At 45.9% G+C, this 20,853-nt stretch overlaps 1 protein-coding gene across 1 annotated transcript in view; it reads left to right on the forward strand.

Moving 5' to 3' along the window:
* The window catches only part of LOC144507499 (uncharacterized), a 60,085-nt gene that overhangs the window by 8,935 nt on the left and 30,297 nt on the right, over positions 1–20,853 (forward strand). Inside the window, exons 5-9 of the mRNA XM_078234623.1 lie at positions 8,391–8,453; positions 9,205–9,300; positions 13,646–13,922; positions 15,131–15,190; positions 16,322–16,381. Coding sequence (XP_078090749.1) covers positions 8,391–8,453; positions 9,205–9,300; positions 13,646–13,922; positions 15,131–15,190; positions 16,322–16,381 — 556 coding nt within the window. The remainder of the gene's footprint in view (positions 1–8,390; positions 8,454–9,204; positions 9,301–13,645; positions 13,923–15,130; positions 15,191–16,321; positions 16,382–20,853) is intronic.

Consider the following 20,853-nt stretch of genomic DNA (forward strand, 5'->3'; position numbering starts at 1 on the left):
ATTCTTCCCTCTCCAACATCACATGGTGATGTCAATCCTTTTGGTTTCCTGAACTTCACACAAGTGTTTAAATACTATTTTATCCACTGGTAAGTCACTCTCAGACATTTTGCAGATAAATATCAATAGACTGGTCAGGTTGGCAGGAAAGTGATAAATTGCATTTAATCTCGAGAAGCGTGAGGTATTGCATTTGAGGAAGGCTAACAAGGTGAGGAATACAAATAAATGGTTGGATGCTGAGAAGGATAAAAGAACAGAGGGACCTTGGCGTGCGTGTCCACAGATCCCTGAATGCTGCTGGACAGGTAGATAAGGTCATCAAGAAAGGACATGGGATACTTACCTTCTTCGTTGAGGCATAGAATATAAGAGCTGGTGGATCATGCTGGAACATATACATATTGGTTAGGTCACAGCAGGAGTATTCCACGCAGTTCTGGTCACTACACTATTGGAAAGATGTGATTGCACGAGATAGGATACAGAGGAGATTTACGAGGATGTTGCCTGGACTGGAGAATTTTAGTTATGAGGAAAGATTGGATAAGCTTGGGTTGTTTTCTTTGAAACAGAGGAGGCTGAGAGGCAAAACCTAACTGCAGTGTATAAAATTATGAGAGGTCTTGATAGAGTGGATAGGAAGGCTATAATCTTTTTTGTTGAGGGGTCCATACCTGGGGGCACAGATTTAGAGTATGAGGTAACATGTTTAGAGGGATTTGAGGGGGAACCTTTTACCCAGGGGTGGTGAGGATCCAGAACTGTGCCTGAAAAGATAGTAGAGGTGGAAACTTTCAGCATTTTAAAAAGTACGTGGATATGACATGAAGTGCCGTAGCCTATAAGGTTTCAGACCAATAGCTAGAAATTGGGATTAGACTGGATGCTTCTTGTTAGCTGGCATGGAAATGATGGACTCCTTCCATGCTGTAAATTTCTATGATTCTCTGATTCCTGTCTAAAACTTGCTCCCAGACGTTGGCTCCTATTTGCAACTTGTTTTCAGAAATTGTTTTACCTTCTGTGCCATTTTTAGACTGTATCTTGAACCGTTGCATTGGAAAAGATAAACAGCTGGTAACTATGGTGGTTCCGGACTATTCAATGTAGCAGTTTATGGATCATTTGTCAAAGTCTAATTTGTGAGCTAGGCCCTTGTCTATTTTTGATCCAACTCGGACCAAAGGAAGCTTCTTTGTTTTGATAAAGGATTTGAAAGAAAAATACCATTTGTGAATTTGCCATACATGTTGCTCCCTAAAAATATAACATCATAATTTTGTAGTTCTGTAAAACATATATCTTTAATCATGTAAATTTGAGCCACTAGTTTTTCCACTACAGAAACATTCTACATTGGTTTCACACTATTCCAAGAAATCTTGGAGTTTCTGTTTACACTGGGAATGGTCTGACTTCCATCACCAGTCATGTGTGTGTGTGTGTGAGTAAGAGATGACTGCTGCTCATGGTTCATTTTTGTTATAAAACCAATGATTTAGTTCTCTCTGTTCCTCTCTGTCACCTCTTCCTTCATGTTCAACTGTGGGTGAAGCTGAAATTGAAGTTTAAAGTTAGTGATTGAATTGCCAGCTCTGTACAGCCATCTGGTTAAGTGATTGAGTTGACTGAACTGATGTTGGTGTCTTTCACTTTATACATTGCAGGAAGGTTTGTCTGAGTTATGATTAATCCCCACCATTCTCCACTGTGGAGCAAAGTATCATCTTTCCTTCATTTCTGCATTATACTTCCCTTAAATAATCTAGAAAGGAGAAGGGGAGGGGGGAATTCCAACAAGATTTTGAAAGGGTAAACGTAGAGATAGTTCCAATTGTGGGTGAAGAACAAAATTGGGAGCCATGAACATAGGATTGTTACCAATAAATTCAAAAGGGAATAAGGAAGAAGCTACTTTTGCCAGAGTGGTTAGTAGCTGGATTTCTTGACCACTACTCTGCTTGAAGCAACTAGAATAGATGCATTTAAGGGGAAGCTAGAGAAATGAAGAAGAAAGGCGTAGGACAATGTGCTGACGAGATGAAAGGTGCCAGGGGCCGCAGGTGGAATATGTATAATAGTGTAAACCTTTTATGAGGCAGAACCGAGGCAAGAACTACTGTGCGTACACCACAGTAGTGGTTTTACTTTGCATTCCGTAAATAAACTATGTTCCTTCCCAGTCGGGCTTCCTGAGCTATTACACACTTTTTACTCGATTCATGATGTGATTGGCTGCTTTTATGCAGTCAAACAATTATTTTAAGTGGTGCAGATGTTCTTACCAACTTTGACTGAAAACCACTAAATTATCAATGTATACTGCACAGTGACTCAGCGCTTAAATAACTTTACTCGTGAGTCTCTGAAAAGCTGCAGGCACTTTCTTCATCCCGAATGGCATAACTTTGAATTGATAAAGTCCATTTGGCATTACAAATGCGGAGACTTCCTTTGCCCCCTCAGTCAGAGGTACTTGCCAATAGCGCTTTAGCAAGTCTATCTTCGTATTGCATTTAGACTGTCCAACTCTTTCGATGCAATCTTCCAAATGTGGAATTGGAAATAAATCCCTCTTGGTGATGTTGTTAACTGTCCTATAGTCCACACAAAGTCTTTGTTCTCCATCTGCCTTCAGCACCTTTATGATAGGGATGTTCCAATCTCTAAACTTAATTCAACCATGTCATTCTGGAGCATATATTCAATATCCTTCTGTAAGCACTTCTGGCGGCACGGTAGCACAGTGGTTAGCACTGCTGCTTCACAGCTCCAGGGTCCTGGGTTCAATTCCCGGCTCGGGTCACTGTGTGGAGTTTGCACATTCTCCTCGTGTCTGCGTGGGTTTCCTCCGGGTGCTCCAGTTTCCTCCCACAGTCCAAAGATGTGTGGGTTAGGTTGATTGGCCAGGTTAAAAATTGCCCCTTAGAGTCCTGAGATGCGTAGGTTAGAGGGATTAGCAAGTAAATATGTGGGGATAGGGCCTGGGTGGGATTGTGGTCGGTGCAGACTCGATGGGCCGAATGGCCTCCTTCTGCACTGTAGGGTTTCTATGATTTCTATGATTAATTGTGATAACTTTTCTGAATTTAACCTATATGGATGTTGTTTTATCAGAACTGTGTCTCCCATATCTACATCATGCATTGCTAACTCCGTTCTACCTATTTTATCCCCACAATTTTTCAATTTGCTCCGACTCTTCTCTGGAAAATAAGTTAACCAGTTGTTTAAATTTTCCAGGACTTTCTCATTACCCAAATTAGTTTTTGGGAAGTCATGGTCCGAATTTAACCCCTCTCCTTCTCCCTGTTTCATTAGAATCTCTTTCCTATACTCAGGAGGTAATACAATTTGGTGTATTTCTGTCCATTTGCCATCTACACTATCATGTGGTGGTTGCCATTTTCTCATTAGTATTTGGTCCTTTACATAACATTCAAGAAAACATTGAGCTTCCAAAGCGGAGTAAGCCATCTGATAGATCTGTTTTAATTTGAAATCACCCCCCATTATAATTCTATCAGTCTCTTTGAATTAAACGCATTTGTCTCTTTCCCTGTGTCTGTTTCATCTTCATTTAACTTACTAAAGATAACCCGTGGCACAGTGGTTAGCACTGCTGCTTCACAGTACTTGGGACCCAGGTTTGATTCAGACTTACACCTGTATCTCTTAAAATTTTAATAATTTTCCCCATTCTAGTCTGTCCACATGGAAATACTTTATCTTCGCATACAAAATCCTTGAACACATCAGTCCCCTCCTGGTCACTCTGCCCTTGTATCATTTGTGCACACACTTTTATTCCTATTGTTTACTATTTTCCTCTGTGTAGAAATCCAACCTGATTCTCCTGTTCTCCAGTTTTTGATTGCATTTTTTCTTTTTCAAGATTTATAACTCCAACTGGCGTTCCATTTAATCCCCAGCATATTGACTTGGTGTGGCCCAGTTTATTACAATGAAAACACCTGACTTTCCTCATATCTTATTCCCTCAGTACTATCTTTTTTATTGTGAGGTGAAATCTCCTTGGAATTTTCGACCACTTCCTCTCTTGTTTGACTATGCTTTCTCGCATTTTCCTATCTTCTATCTTTCTCAGACTTAAACAAGTGTTGAAAGAAAGACTTTGACCTATTAGCTAACTCATAAGCGTCAGCAAGCTCCACTGTGTGTCTTGCAGTTTTAACTCTTTGTTCCTCCACAAGAGTCCTTATCATTGCAGTAACAAGTCTTTAAATTCGTCCAACAGAATTACTTTTCTAAGAGGCTCATAGATGTCTTCTATTTTTAATGCTCTCACTCACCTATCAAAATTATTTTGTTTAACCTTTTCAAATTCAAAATAAGTTTACATTTCAAAACTTGTCTGTCAGCCTCCAGTCCGAACACATAAGCACTCAGTAAAGCTCTCTTCACTGTCTCATATTCCCCACACCTTTCCTCTAACAAAGACACGACCCGAGACCGGAAAATCCTGCCTGAGGTCAATGGACATTTCTGTTGTCTGCCCCTCGCCCACTCTGATTCTGTGGTGGGTGGGGTGGTGGAATTCCGGCGATAGACTTCGCTAGCCCTACCTACAAGTTTAGACAGTAAGAGCAATGTCAAAATCTCTTGCGGCCATTTCATCTGTTTCGCTATTTTCTCAAAGACATTAAAAATGCCTTGATGTTCCTTTCATCAAATTTTGGAAGTGCCTGTACAAATCTAAACATCTCCCCACTCGGTTCATATCTCATAGAACATCTCCCCACTCGGTTCATATCTAGAACTACTTTCTTCCTCATCCAGCTGTGTTGTCCCTGCTGCAATTCATTGCATTTACATTTGATGTTCTCTCTTTTTATCCTTTTCTCTTTCTGCCATTGCTAACTTATGCATTTCCAATTCCCTTTGGAAAACTCCCTTTATGTCTTGCTCCTTTTGGAAAGCTCTCTCTTTCTTGCATTTCTAATTTCTTCATTTCTATTCTCTCTGCAATTGAATTTTAGCTAATTCAATTTCCCCCTTCTCAAAATACTGGTTCTGTCTGACACCGCTTGTTTATTTAAATGTGTTGCTATGCTTTCAATTACTTCAGCTTTCTTAGACCCTGTAGATAATCCTAATTCCAATTAATCTGCCATTTCCATCAATTTAGCTTTAGCTAAACTTTTCAAATTTGCTAAGATTATATTGTCTACTTCCAAATAAGTCTGGGCTAGAGCAAGAGCCATCTTTGTCATCTCCTTATTTTAAATAATACATTCTCATGTTCCTCATTCTCATTATGTTTAAAAAGCACCCAATTTTGTTGAGCATCCCTTGATGTTATCTGTGTGAGAGTGTCTCAAAACCCCGAAGGATAACATGAAACATTGGTTCTTAGTGGTATATTTGTTTAGAATAATGTGAGGAACCATGTATAAACCAGTGAGGAACCAGTCCATTCTTGACATTAACAATTAATACAGAGTGTTTATTAAAGTAGAAAAGCACACAACAAGAATGACTAATATACACTATGACTTAAGTATGTTGATGGTGAAACAATACCCACATTCCCTGAACTCACTGAGACACCCCATTTCCCAAACAACATTGAATTTAGTAACTCTATAAGTGAAATCCAGTTTATAGTTATTACACAATAGCTTAGATGACCAAGTCTGGGATAAAGTCTTTTCCTGGTTCAGCGAAGGCACAAAACTATGGGCGGGATTTTACAACCTCTCTCGTCCTGAAACCGTACAATCCCGCCCAAGGTCAACAGACCTATCCATGGTCTGTCCCTCGCCCGCCCTAATTCCTGTGGTGAGCAGGCCGATAAAATTCCGACCCATGTCTTTCAGAGGAGAATATAGCAGTTATATTGTTCCATTTCTTTGATATTCCACCCTGTGGATTGGAATGTTTACAGTTCTCAAATTTCTTGCCTATAAAGTTATCATTTGTAAAGATCCACTGATCTCCGGTAGACTGATGATTTGCACCTCAATTTCCCTATACATCTGCTAATCTTGTTATTGGGCAACTTGCATCTCATTATTCCTCTAAACACTGGCTGATCTTGTTACTTGTCATTTTATTTCTATCTCAAGTTCAACTATTAACCTTGTTAACTCCCCAAATTCCTAACAACTTGTCTTTCTGGATGGGATTCCTTTCACCTGTTTCCATTATTATCCATCTCATTGTAGCCCTCATTTTCAGTGGCTTCCCTTCGTGCACCGTTACCTCTTGTGTCCCCCAAGATTCTATCTTTGGTCCCCTCCTATTTATCATCCACATGCTGGCCCATGGTGACAATGTCTGAAAGCATTTGTGCTGTCAACACTCAGCTCTGCCTCACCGCCATCCCTCTCAATGACACCACTATTGCTAATTATCAGACTATTATCCGACCTTGAGTACTAGATGAGCAGAAATTTCCTTCAAATAGACTGAAGCCATTGTTTTCAATTTTCACTCCGCTAATCCTTTGCAACACGGTCCATTCCTCTCTCTGGCAGCCTTCTGAGACTAAACCAGTCTGTTTGTAACTGTGATAGCACATTTGACCCTGACATGAGCTTCCAACCTCATATTCCTCCATCATTATTATCGCCTATTTCCACCTCCATTACATTGACTGACTTGAACCCTATCTCTTCTCTTATGCTTCTGAAATCCTCAGTCATGCCTTTGTTATGTCTAGAGTCATTGGGCCCGATTTTACCATTTTGATTCTAAGTGCTGAATCTGGGAGTGTTTCAGATCCGACTTTTAGATCCGTTCTCTGGCGCCCCCAAACACCCTCTGCCTGAAAAAATGGCAGCGATTCTGAATCGCACTGCAGTAGCCTGTGGGCGGGGCTTATTGCATCCGAGATCCTGCTGCTCCGATCGGACCCTTCAACTGTGCATGCGCAATAATAAAAATAGAAAAATGCTCCCCGCCACATCGCTCCCAGGCCGGATAATGCCTCCCCCTGGCCCCCACAGACATTGCCCCCACCCTACAACATAACTGTCCCCTTTATCCCCCCTTCCCCCCCACCGTCTGCACGCAGAGTGGCAACGGACCCCCTCTTCCCCCTCACCGATCACATGCAGAGTGGCTGCGGACCCCCCCTCCACCAGAGAGCCATCTGACCCACCTCCATCCTCCCCCCCCCCCACCAGAGAGCCATCTGACCCACCTCCATCCTCCCCCTCCACTACCAGAGCTCGATCTGACCTGCCTCCCCCCACCCGCCCATTAAGTCAATTTAAATGCATGCGATGCCGACAGCGGCCATTTTAGGCCCTTGGTAAAGGGGGAACGGACGTAGAGGTGGTCGCGGATCACGCTACTCGCCTCACACCAACTTTACCAAGTTTTCGTGCCCAAAAACGGGCGCAACTTGATGGTAAAATCTGGCCCATTGTCTCCCACATTCTACCCTGCGTAAACTTCATCCAAAGTCATCTAAAACTCTTCTGCCTGTGTCTTCACATTCACTAAGTTCAAATCATCTATCACACCTGTGCTTGCTGACCTAGATTGGTTCTTGGTAAGACAACATCTTGATCCTCATCATAATTTTAACTCCCTTCATGACCTTGCCCTTCGCTATCTTTGTAATGTCCTCCAGCCTCAAGATATACCTTCAAGATATTTTCGCTCAACTAAGTCTGGCCTCTTGAGAATCAATTACTTTAATCATTCCACCATCAGTGGCTGTGCTTTAATAATCTAGGTCCTCACCTCTGGAATACCTCTTTGTCTCCGTACCTCACTTTCTTCCTTTAAGACATTCCTTAAAACTTACCTCTTTGAAAACCATCTGATCAACCGACCTAATATGTACTTCCGTGGCTCAGTATTATACTTTGTTTTGTAATATCCCTGTGAAATGCCTTGGGATATTTATTAGTTTTAACGATGCTATATAAGTATAAATTATTGTTGTAACTCATTCTCAGATATCATTTGCCATCTGTAACCAGTTGTCAGTTTCCTGTCCATAACTCACTCCCAGATGTTAGCTCCTCTCTATAACTCACTCTCAGATATTGGTTTCTTGCTTGTAATTCACTCCCAGATGTCTGGTTCCTGTCTGTAGCTCACTCCCAGATGTTGGCTTCCCATCTGGAACTCACTCCCAAAAGTTGGGTTCCCGTCTGTAACTCATCCCCAGATGTCGGGTTCCTGACGGTAACTCACTCCCAGATATCGTGTTCTTGTCTGTAACTCATTCCCAGACGTCAGGTTTCTCTCTGTAACTCACTCCCAGATGTTGGGGTTTCTGTCTGTAACTCACTCCCAGATGTTGGGTTTCTGTCTGTAACTCACTCCCAGATGTCTTGTTCCCATTTGTAACTCACTCTCAAATGTTGGTCACATGCTATATTGATTTCCCTCTTGTGTTTCCTCAGCATTCAGTTGACTGCATGAATCCTTTCTCGCAGGAGCTAAACCAGCTAGCAGAGTATCTTCAGGTAAGCAACACATTATTTTTCAACACTTTCCAGAGATATTGGATGGACTGTACCAAATGGACGATATATGTTTCACTGCTGCAACCATGTTTTGGTTATATTTTTCCACTGATTGTCTCAGTTCACCATCAACACCAGAAATGCAATCATTTGGGATTTGCAGTGTTTAGTGATGATAGCTGACAGGCTCTGGAGTGACCAGTATTGTTTAGTTGTTGCTCAAAGATTCTCTGATTGGAGCTCTGCTGCACTGAACCAAAGACCTCGTGATCCTCTCCTTTCACCTCTTCGACCTGACTGTCTCCCCAATGGGTGGGGCAGTAGATCACACATTGATCCCTGACCAGGGCAGCAAAGGTTTCTGTGCTGTTGTTTGTCTTGTATCTTTAGAGCTACCACACCACTGCATCTATGCTTCCTACAGCAAGGCAGCATGAACAGTGGTGCCTCTCCTTATCTGTGGCCACTGTCGTGATTCAATGGCAGGAATCTTATTTATATTGGGTTTTTACATTTTTCCATGTCTCCTGTTATTTTCCTGGTGGTTCACTGGGTGGAGCAGTGAGTTTATGTGACTGACCTTGTTTGGTCTTGAACTTGCTCCATGGACAGTGTGTGTTGCTAGGGTTACCGTGGGCCCTGTGACAGTGAATTTGTGTTGCTAGGGTTACCATGGGCCCATGACTGCTTGCGTTTGCGCAGAAACCTTCTCAGCAGCAGGTCGGTAGAGATGATTTGTTCTCTGTTGCAGGAAGCTTTACAGCGTGAGCAGCTCCTGGAACAGAAGCTGGAGACACTGCAGTACCTGCTGACCCACACACAGCTCCTCTCGGACAATGTCTGGCAGGTACAAACACTTCACCTTCTCCCCCCTTTGTTGCTGCATGTACTATGGGCCTGATTTTAACCCATTCAAAGCCAGTCAGGTTTGCAAGGAAGCCTCACCGCTAAACCCGAGGTCAGCATTCTCTCTCCATCAGAGGTCAGTGATCTACAGCAAGCTCCTGTGGGGAGATTCCCATCATAAAGGTATGTCCTCACAGCTGACCAAGCTCAGTGCATCCCACGAGAACTCAATGTAACTCAGTAATAACAAGGAGCAAAGGGTCCATCAGAGGGTGACATGAGAATCAGAGTTAGAGGGCTTGATGTTAGGTACTCAATGATAGGACATACGTGGACTTAATTCTTAATTGCCCTGTGTAATGGCCTAGGAAACCACTCAGTTGTAATCAAGAAGATCATCACCACCTTCTCAAGGGTAATTAGGGATGGGTAATAATGCTGGCCTGACCAACAATGCTCACGTACCATGAAGTTAAAAAAACTATTGCAGTTCTGATATCCGACAAGGCAACAAGGGAGAGTACATATCGTTGGGAATCAGCAAGGATGAACATTCATTGGGATTAGATTGGGTGGAATGAGTGTGGAAGGAAGCAGTTAGTGCAGGTTTGGAGTTGGGCTGGAACAGGACTGGGTTTACCCCCTTGTTTGATGCTGACTGCACTTGTCTTCTCTGTATTCACATGGATTGGACTGGAAACATCTTTTTTTTAAATATTGGAGCGTGGTGGTGGCAAGGGTTGGAGCTGAAATGTGGTGGACTACCACTTGAATGCTATACTTTCAGTGCAAGGGACACTGAAGCCACAGGGAAGCCATGGTGTTTACACCACTCAGCTAGGCTTTCCACAGCTCCTCACCAATATCACTCCCTTAATCTGGAGCTGCATTGTCACTATTTGTTGAGCTCTCCTTTCCTCCCTCACGCTCCCCCCACGCCTCGCGCTCCCCCCGCCCTTCGCATTCCCCCGCAGCTAGCGTTCCCCCACCCTCGAGGTCCCCCAGCCCTTCGAGCTCCCGTGCCCCTTGTGCTCCCCCGCACCTTGTGCTCCCCCGACCTTCGAGCTCCCCCGCCCCTCGAGCTCCCCCGCCCCTCGAGCTCCCCCGCCCCTCGAGCTCCCCCGCCCGTGGCGCTCCCCCGCCCCTGGCACTCCCCCCGCCACTGGCGCTCCCCCCGCCCCTGGCCCTCCCACTGCCCCTGGCAGTCCCCCTGCCCCTGGCACCGCCCCCCGTGCTCCCCCTCACCGCCCCTCGCACTCCCCCTCACCACCCCCCGCGCTCCCCCTCACCGCCCCCCGCGCTCCCCCTCACCGCCCCTCGCGCTCCCCCTCACTGCCCCTCGCGCTCCCCCTCACTGCCCCTCGCGCTCCCCCTCACCGGCGCCCGCTCTCCTCCTCACCGCCCCTCGCGCTTCCCTCCCCATCCCTCACGCTCCCCTCCCTGTCCCTTGCGCTCCCCTCCCCCTCCCTCGCTCTCTCCCTCCCCGCCACCCTCCCTCCCTAACTCCTCCCTCACTCCATCCTCCATCCTCTCTTGCTCCCTCCCTCCCCCTCCCTCGCTCCCTCCCTCCCCCTTCGCTCCCTCCCTCCCCATTCTTCGTTCCCTCCCTCCCCCCCTCGCTTCCTCCCTCCCCCTCGCTCCCTCCCTCCCACCTCCCTCACTCCCTCCCTCCCACCTCCCTTGCTCCCTCCCCCCGCCTTGCTCCCTCCCTCCCCCTCCCTCGCTCCCTCCCACCCCCTCCCTCGCTCCCTCCCTTCCCCCTCCTTTGCGCCCTCCCTCCGCCTCGCCCCCTCCCTCCCCCTTCCCTCGCACTCTCCCTCCCCTCTCCCTCACGCTCTACCTCCCCCTCCCTTGCTCTACCTCCCCCTCCCTCACTCTCCCACTGCTCCCTCGCTCTCCCACCTCCTCCCTCGCTCTCCCATCTCCTCCCTCGCTCTCCCACCCCCTCCCTCGCTCTCCCATCCCCTCCCTCGCTCTCCCACCCCCTCCCTCGCTCTCCCACCCCCTCCCTCGCTCTCCCACCCCCTCCCTCGCTCTCCCACCCCCTCCCTCGCTCTCCTCCCCTCCCTCGCTCTCCTCCTCCCTCGCTTTCTCTCCCTTTGCTTGCTCTCTCCCCCCACCCTCACTCTCTTTTCCCCTTCTCTCCCTCCCTCAAGCCTTGTCTATTGCATTGGATAGAACAAAGGGAAGTGATATCGAGCGTACAAAACATGTCTGTGTCAAAAGATGTCTAACAGGAGATTACTTCACTGATGTGCCTGACTCTAACTGGATCAAGATGTATCTGTAATTGACTCTGCCTGTTACATGGAATCTCCGATTGCCAAGCTGCATTTAAACTGACAGTAGCGGTACTCAGGAATATCTGATTGGCACCTCTTCCAAAGTCTCTCTTATTCTGATCATAATTTACTCCACAATTGGTCCATTAAAATTGACTTCCAGTGTTGGAGGAAACAATAGGGGGATTTTGGGACAAGGAAGGAGAACAGGAGAATGGCAGCTTGCATGGAGACCTGGGATCAGCAAAGGTGATGGGGATGGGGTTTGTGGAGTGGGGTAAGGGGGCATGGAGAAATGGAGGAGAGATCAAGAGGAGGACAGATGGGAGGGTTGGGGGCACGGAGGAGTGAATTGGGAAGAGCCTCCTGGGTTTGATGGGGAGTGGCTGTAGTAAGGACAGTCAGTCAAGATGAGAAAGTGGGGGGCCTCAATTCTGGTATCCATCTTAGAGTGTAGGTTGGCAGCTACCTTACATGACTTTGAATCCACCATATTTCAGTTACCACCACTGTGAGTGATCTTGGACAATCTCCTTTACAATGCACTTAAGGGAGTGCCAGATGAGCCTGCAAGTTCAGCCATGTCCCATTGAGTAACGAGTACAACACTGGATACTAAACATTCAATAAAAAATGAACAAAACACACAATATTGTTTCTTCCACAAAAAAGGAAATGTCCCTAATTCTCCTGTAATCACCAATGCATGCCCATCCCATCATTAGGTGTGCCAATACATATAGTTCTCTAAGCAAATCTCAACAAATATCAATGATGCACACATGAATAAGGCAAAACCAATATACTGCAAAATATTTACAAGTGAAGTTTACTTTTAAAAAGCAAATATTTTGGGATATTTCCTTAATTCCTTTTAAGGATCGGTGAGTATTTATCCACAATATTCCCTTGGGAGATTAAATGGCTGGGTTGCTGTCTAAGGTAGAGCATGCAGCAGCTGTGAGAGAAACAAGTGCTCTTGTGAGAACTTTAAAAAATTTATTCAGTTCAGGTGTCGCTGCATTCCTCAGGGCATTTAAGAGACAACCACACTGCTGTGGATCTGGAGTCACATTGTGGCCTGGCTAGATAAGGATGACAGATTCCTTCTCTAAAGGACATTAATGAATCAGATGCATTTTTACAACAATTGACAATGGTTTCATGGTCATCGTTAGACTTTTAATCCCAGATTTTTTTATTGAATCTAAATTTCACATTCTGCTGTGGTAGGATTTGAACCCAGGTCCCCAGAGCATTACCCTGGGTCTCTGGATTCCTAGTCCAACGACAATACCACCATGCCACTGACTCCCCTGCTTGTGGTGATGTTGTTGGGCAGGAAAATGGTGGCAATGATGCAGAGCCTCCCTGTTTAAGCAGGAGGCTACTTTATAATCAGCTGATGGCGGCTTTGAATGAAAAACTTCTGCCAATGCTGAACCCCACGTTTCCCATGCATGTAGTCAGCATTTAGAATTTTAATTGTAATTGTGTGGTAAACAGGAAAAGGAAAGAGAACATTAGTGGAACACAGTTCCAATTACAGTGCCAGGAATGGACAAAAATTTGTGATTTGTTTTATTGTCCCTGTTAATTCATGGTTGGCTGGATTTGTGTCCTGACACAAAAACTCTGAACACTTATTATTTTTTTAATACATTTTGGTTCTGATAATCCACCATTCCTTTCCATCTCTGAGCAAAGAGCAGATCATCACCTACAATCTTTGGGAAATATGGGGTGGGCCTTTCCAGCTTCGCTTGCTCCAAGACTAGAAAATCACACCCAAGGTCAACAGACCTTTGCATGTTCCTGTCCCGCCTGCTACGATTCCTGTGGCGGGCGGGATGGGAAAATTCTGTTCACGGTGTCTGAGACAGAGTAGAACATGCACCCACTATGAGAGAGCAGATTTGATGGACTGAATGACCTTTAAATATTGTTTGCTGCTTCCACTCCTGGGCGAGCTGAGGCCCTGTGGCTACTGCTTTGTGAAGCTGATGGGCTTTGCCCATGTGAGTAGGGTGATGATGAATTCACCACCAGGTGTTTTCTCTGCAGGACACTCAGACTGAATGTGCTGATCTGACATTGAAAACCAGACAATCACTTGGAACAGACTTGGAAATCAGCACTGAGCATAATAAAACAAAGGTGAAGATGGAAGACCTGCAGAGTAAGAGCAACCAGGAGCTTCTCACTGCAGTGAAGGTAGAGGACATGGAAGGAGAGAGAAAGAATGGTGAGGAAACTGCAGATGGCAAAGATATGGCTTCACCTGACACTGACATGGAGGATGGACTGAACAAGAAACGCCGAAGACCCACTCTACGCAAAGGTGAAGCTTGGGGGAAGGGGCATGAAATGAGGGGGTGCGGGGCAGAGTGATAAGGGGACTGGGGGTTGTGGGAGAAAAGAGATGGGGCAGAGGTACTGGGGTCAGGGAGGGGGGGGGGTCATGGCGGTATGGTCAGGAAGTGTCAGAGAGATGGGGGTATCAGGGCTAGGGAGACTGGTATCAGAGGTTGAGGCAACAGAGGCCTGGGTGCTGCCACTTTTTTGCTGTCTCTCTCATTTCTTGCTCTCTCTCTTTCTCTCTCTTTACCTTTCTCTATCTCTCCTCCTTGCGCTCTCTTCATCTCTCCATATGTCTATTTCTCTCCCTGACTGGTCTTGTTCAGTTTAAGCTTGGTTTCTGCTTCGTAAATATGTATTCTCTCATTTTGATGTGTGATTACAGAAAAATTGTGTAATATTGTACAGGCTACAAACCAGGTGCTGGGAAATGGGATTAAAATGAGCGGCTAGTTTGCTTTTTCTCTTTTTTGACCAGTGCAGACGTGATGGGCTGAATGGCCTCTTTCCTATTTGGGATAAACCTGGGAATCTGTTCAGTGGGGTCGAACTGTTCCCCACAGACATATTTGGTTCAACTAGTTACACACAGTAAAATTTGTGTGTTCCAGCACTCTATACCAACTGCAGTTCTTTACCAACCAGAGGCTATTACAAAGTTATCTGGAACCTGTACCTGTATACTGCATCATTTTGTTTTGTACTTTAACTTACGTTTTAATATTCTGTCAAAGATGCAACGTAAAATGAATACAGTTCTTTACTTCTCAAGTATTTGCATATTAGTTCATGCTACACGTATTGCGCTGTATTCCATTGGGAAATGGAACTCTGTTTATCAGCATTGTTGATTAACCGGCACCATTTATTCACCAGATAATAAAGTTTTTATTGTATCTTTGAGAGACTGTGATAAAGAATTCTGTTCCCAAAGGGCTGAGGAAGCTCGGTTGATAAGTATCAAGACTGAGATTAGTCGATTTTTGGGTACTATGGGAATCAAATGATATGGGGATCTTGTGAGAAAGTGGAGTTGATGCAGTGGATCAGCCATGATTTTATTGAATGAGCAGCTCAAGGGCTGCACAGCCTATTCCTGTTCCAGTTTAAGTTGTTATGTGATAGCTCTCATTTAAATATTCAACTGATAAATCATTATAAAGTTCAATTTTTCATACTTTTCTGTTGCAGAGAAAAGACTTCAGGAGTCGAAGATTCTGCGTAAACAAGCTATGATCAGAGACATGAGCGGTAACTCAGCCCTGGAAAATCATCCTGCAGTTACTGTGACCATACCATTCCTCATTTACCCCTGCCCTGTAGGTGCAGACGCTTTCTCCCCTCCCCTGAAGGTGCTGACTCTTTCTCCCCCTCCCCTGAAGGTGCTGACTCTCTCTCCCGCTCCCCTGAAGGTGCTGACTCTCTCTCCCCCTCCCCTGAAGGTGCTGACTCTCTCTCCCCCTCCCCTGAAGGTGCTGACTCTCTCTCCCCCTCCCCTGAAGGTGCTGACTCTCTCTCCCCCTCCACTGAAGGTGCAGACTCTCTCTCCCCCTCCACTGAAGGTGCTGATTCTCTCTCCCCCTCCACTGAAGGTGCTGACTCTCTCTCCCCCTCCCCTGAAGGTGCTGATTCTCTCTCCCCCTCCCCTGAAGGTGCTGACTCTCTCTCCCCCTCCCCTGAAGGTGCTGACTCTCTCTCCCCCTCCACTGAAGGTGCAGACTCTCTCTCCCCCTCCACTGAAGGTGCTGATTCTCTCTCCCCCTCCACTGAAGGTGCTGACTCTCTCTCCCCCTCCACTGAAGGTGCTGACTCTCTCTCCCCCTCCACTGAAGGTGCTGATTCTCTCCCCCCCTCCACTGAAGGTGCTGACTCTCTCCCCCCCTCCACTGAAGGTGCTGACTCTCTCTCCCCCTCCACTGAAGGTGCTGACTCTCCCTCCTGTCCTGAAGGTGCTGACTCTCTCCCCCCCTCCACTGAAGGTGCTGACTCTCTCTCCCCCTCCACTGAAGGTGCTGACTCTCCCTCCTGTCCTGAAGGTGCTGAATCTTTCTCTGCCTCCCCTGAAGGTGCTGACTCTCCCCCTCCCCTGAAGGTGCTGACTCTCTCTCCCCCTCCCCTGAAGGTGCTGACTCTCCCTCCTGTCCTGAAGGTGCTGACTCTCTCCCCACTTCTCTGAAGGTGTTGATTCTCTCTTCATCTCCCCAGAAGGTGCTGACTCTCTTTCCCCTTTCCTGAACGTGCTGACTCTCACTCCCCGAAGGTGCTGACTCCCATACTCAAAAGACACTGCATTAATGCATCTGTTGTGAAAGAGAACAATCTTACTTTTGGTTACTTCCTGTGTAATTGCAGTAACAGGTGATTAACTTCAATGTTTTCCAGAGAAAGGCCCCCCAGATGTGAAGGTCCTGCGTCAGCAAGCAATCGTTCGTGATATAAGCGGTGAGTCTTTAGCCCATTACAGCAACCCTGAGTCACGGAGGAGAATGTTCAATTATAATATATGCATTAGCATGCTGATGTTTTGGAGGTGTTATAGAATGACAAGAAATATTCCACCACCTGGGCATTTATTATGAATCTGTGTTATGAGGGCACGCTCTAAAATTGGATTTGTTCTGACTGATTGAGATTGATATAGTCTACAATAGGGACATGTAAATGCATTGTGGGATGTGCAAACTATCAGTTAGCCCATGGTAGAAACTGTGTGTAGTTCTGGGAATCCATTATATTAAGGACATTAAAATCATCAATAGCGGATAGTTTCACCAGGATGATTTCAGCAATGGGAAACTAGAGTTACATGAAGAGATTGGAGACACTGGGACTGTTCCCGCATTGGGGTACAGAAGGCTCAGAGGAGATTTAATAGAGATTTTAAGAAAGATTTTGACAGAATGAATAGAGAAATTACTGTTTTCTCTGTGTGGGGAGTCAGTGGTGATGGATCATCAGAGTGAGGTTAGGAGAAATGTATTTTCTTAAATAGGTTGTTAGAGCATGGAATGATTTATCACGAGGGGTTGAGACAGAGATCATTGTATCTTTTAAAGGAGCATTTGATAAATATATGATGTGTACAAGATTATGAGGGACATGGACAGAGTGAATAGGGAGCAGCTGTCCCCCTTAGTTGAAGGATCAGTCACAAAGGGGCAGAGGTTCAAGGTGAGGGGCAGGAGGTTTGGGCAACGTGAGGAAAAACTATTTTACCCAGAGGTTGGTGATGGTCTGGAATGCGCTGCTTGGGAGGGTGGTAGAGACGGGTTGCCTCACATCTTTTAAAAAGTACCTGGATGTGTACTTGGCACGCCATAACATTCAAGGCTATGGACCAAGTGCTGGTAAATGGGATTAGGTGGGAATTTCTCGCATGTTGGTGCAGATACGATGGGCCGAAGGGCCTCTTCTGCATTGTATGATTCTATGATGCTGAGGAAGGTAGGGGGTTAAGGGGAAAGTGCGGAAGATTATTACAGGGCTATGGGGAGAGAGCTGGATAGTGGGATTAGTTTGTGATTGGTACAAGACTATTGGGAGAGAGTGAAACAGTGTGATTAGTTTGGGATTCATACAGGGTTATGGAGAAAATATGAAAAAGTGGGATTAGTTTGTGACTGATATAGAGCTGTTGGGGGAGAGTCCAACAGTGAAATTAGATAATGATAGGTCTAGCAAAGGTTTGGAAAGACGTGGGCTGAATAGCCTCTTTCAGAGTACCAAATCTCTGTAGTTCTTTTACTCAACTGTATTCTTAGGGTAAAATGCCAACACCACCTCATGTTAATGATTTACGCCATCTTGACTTGGAGCTATATTGCTGTTCCTTCGTCATTGCTGGGTCAAAATTCTGGAGCCCTGTACATAGCAGCAATGTGGGTGTACCATAACTGCATGGGCTATAGTGATTCACCTTCTTGTGGGCAATTCAGGATGGGCAATAAATTCTAGCCTTGCCGGCGATGCCAACATCCCAAGAACAGATCAAAATGGATTTCATTATAAAAACCTCATGGCAATATGAGAAAGTTAATTTAATTGTTGCTGCCATGCAAGACTATTCACATGTTCATTGACAACCCTGGCTCGGCAACAAACTACTGCACCATTATACTCTGATGTGGAGATGCCGGCGTTGGACTGGGGTAAGCACAGTAAGAGGTCTCACAACACCAGGTTAAAGTCCAACAGGTTTATTTGGCAGCACTAGCTTTCGGAGTCTCAAGCACCTTCATCAGGTGAGTGAGGACCTGTGTTCACAAACAGGGCATATAAAGACACAAACTCAATTTACAAGATAATGGTTGGAATGCGAGTCTTTACAGGTAATCAAGTCTTAAAGGTACAGACAACGTGAGTGGAGAGAGGGCCAAGCACAGGTTAAAGAGGTGTGTATTGTCTCCAGCCATGATGAACAATCTTGTTCGAACAAAACCTCTTCATCGCACAGGACCTTCAACCGATGCTGTACACTAGGTACATCAATGACATTTTCTTCCTTTGGACTCATGGCGAACAATCATTGAAACAACTATATGATGACATCAACAAGTTCCATGCCACCATCAGACTCACCATGGACTACTCTCCAGAATCGGTTGCATTCTTGGACACACGCATCTCCATCAAGGACGGTCACCTCAGCACATCACTATACCGCAAGCCCATGGATAACCTCACGATGCTCCACTTCTCTAGCTTCCACCCTAAACACATTAAAGAAGCCATCTCCTATGGACAAGCCCTCCGTATACACAAGATCTGCTCAGATGAGGAGGATTGCAACAGACACCTACAGAGGCTGAAAGATGCCCTCATAAGAACAGGATATGGCGCTCGACTCATCGATCGACAGTTCCAACATGCCATAGCGAAAAACCGCAGTGACCACCTCAGAAGACAAACACGGGACACGGCGGACAGAGTATCCTTCATCGTCCAGTATTTCCCCGGAGCAGAGAAGCAACGACATCTTCTCCGGAGCCTTCAACATGTCATCGATGAAGACGAACATCTCGCAAAGGCCATCCCCACACCCCCACTTCTTGCCTTCAAACAACCACACAACCTCAAACAGACCATTGTCCGCAGCAAACTACCAAGCCTTCAGGAGAACAGTGACCACGACACCACACAACCCTGCCACAGCAACCTCTGCAAGACGTGCCGGATCATCAACACGGATGCCATCATCATACGTGAGAACACCATCCACCAGGTACACGGTACATACTCTTGCGACTCGGCCAACGTTGTCTACCTGATACGCTGCAGGAAAGGATGTCCCGAGGCATGGTACATTGGGGAGACCATGCAGACGCTACGACAACGAATGAATGAATACCGCGTGACAATCACCAGGCAGGAGTGTTCCCTTCCAGTCAGGGAACACTTCAGCAGTCACAGGCATTCAGCCTCTGATCTTCGGGTAAGCGTTTTCCAAGCCGGCCTTCACGACACACGACAACGCAGAATCACTGAGCAGAAACTGATAGCCAAGTTCCGCACACATGAGGACGGCCTCAACTGGATCTTGGGTTCATGTCACACTATCTGTAACCCCCATGACTTGCCTGGGCTTGCAAAATCTCACTGACTGTCCTGGCTGGAGACAATAAACACCTCTTTAACCTGTGCTTGGTCCTCTCTCCACTCACACTGTCTGTACCTTTAAGACTTGATTACCTGTAAAGACTCACATTCCAACCATTATCTTGTAAGTTGATTTTGTGTCTTTATATGCCCTGTTTGTGAACACAGGTCCTCACTCACCATTATACTCTGGCAGCAGGTGGCGCCAATGACCAGTTCTCTGAGAATGGGACTCCTGGATTCCCATGACTCCAGCCAGGAACGCTGCAGGGATTCAGAGTCTGGATTGAGATGGCAGCAAGGGTTGAATACTCTCTCCCTTGCTCACTGTTATATTTGTTGCAACTCAATCCATATAATATAAATAATTCAAGAAACAAAAAAATATTTACTGGAGCTTTATTTCAAAAGGAATTTTTGCATTTTATATTTCAGTGTGGATATCAAACCTTTCTAGGGCATCTACAGCACAGGGTTAGTTACAGAGTAAAGCTCCCTTTACAATGTCCCAGCAAACACTGATGTGGAGATGCTGGCATTGGACTGGGGTAAGCACAGTAAGAAGTCTCACAACACCAGGTTAAAGTCCAACAGGTTTATTTGGTAGCACTAGCTTTCGGAGCCTCAAGCTCCTTCTTCAGGTGAGTGAGGACTTGTGTTCTCAAACAGGGCATATAAAGACACAAACTCAATTTACAAGATAATGGTTGGAATGCGAGTCTTTACAGGTAATCAAGTCTTAAAGGTACAGACAGGGTGAGTGGAGAGAGGGTTAAGCACAGGTTAAAGAGGTGTTTATTGTCTCCAGCCAGGACAGTTACTGAGATTTTGCAAGCCCAGGCAAGTCGTGGGGCTTACAGATAGTGTGACATGAATCCAAGATCCGGTTGAGGCTGTCCGCATGTATGTGGAACTTGGCTATCAGTTTCTGCTCAGTGATTCTGCGTTGTCGTGTGTCGTGAAGGCCGCCTTGGAGAACGCTTACCCGAAGATCAGAGGCTGAATGCCTGTGACTGCTGAAGTGTTCCCCAACAGGAAGGGAACACTCCTGCCTGGTGATTGTCATGCGGTGTTCATTCATTCGTTGTCGTAGCGTCTGCATGGTCTCCCCAATGTAGCATGCCTCGGGACATCCTTTCCTGCAGCGTATCAGGTAGACAAAGTTGGCCGAGTCACAAGAGTATGTACCGTGTACCTGGCAGATAGTGTTCTCACGTGAGATGATGGCATCCGTGTAGATGATCCGGCACGTCTTGCAGAGGTTACTGTGGCAGGGTTGTGTGATATCGTGGTCACTGTTCTCCTGAAGGCTTGGTAGT

Source organism: Mustelus asterias, chromosome 19 (genome assembly GCF_964213995.1).
Source record: "Mustelus asterias chromosome 19, sMusAst1.hap1.1, whole genome shotgun sequence".
Classification (NCBI taxonomy): domain Eukaryota; kingdom Metazoa; phylum Chordata; class Chondrichthyes; order Carcharhiniformes; family Triakidae; genus Mustelus; species Mustelus asterias.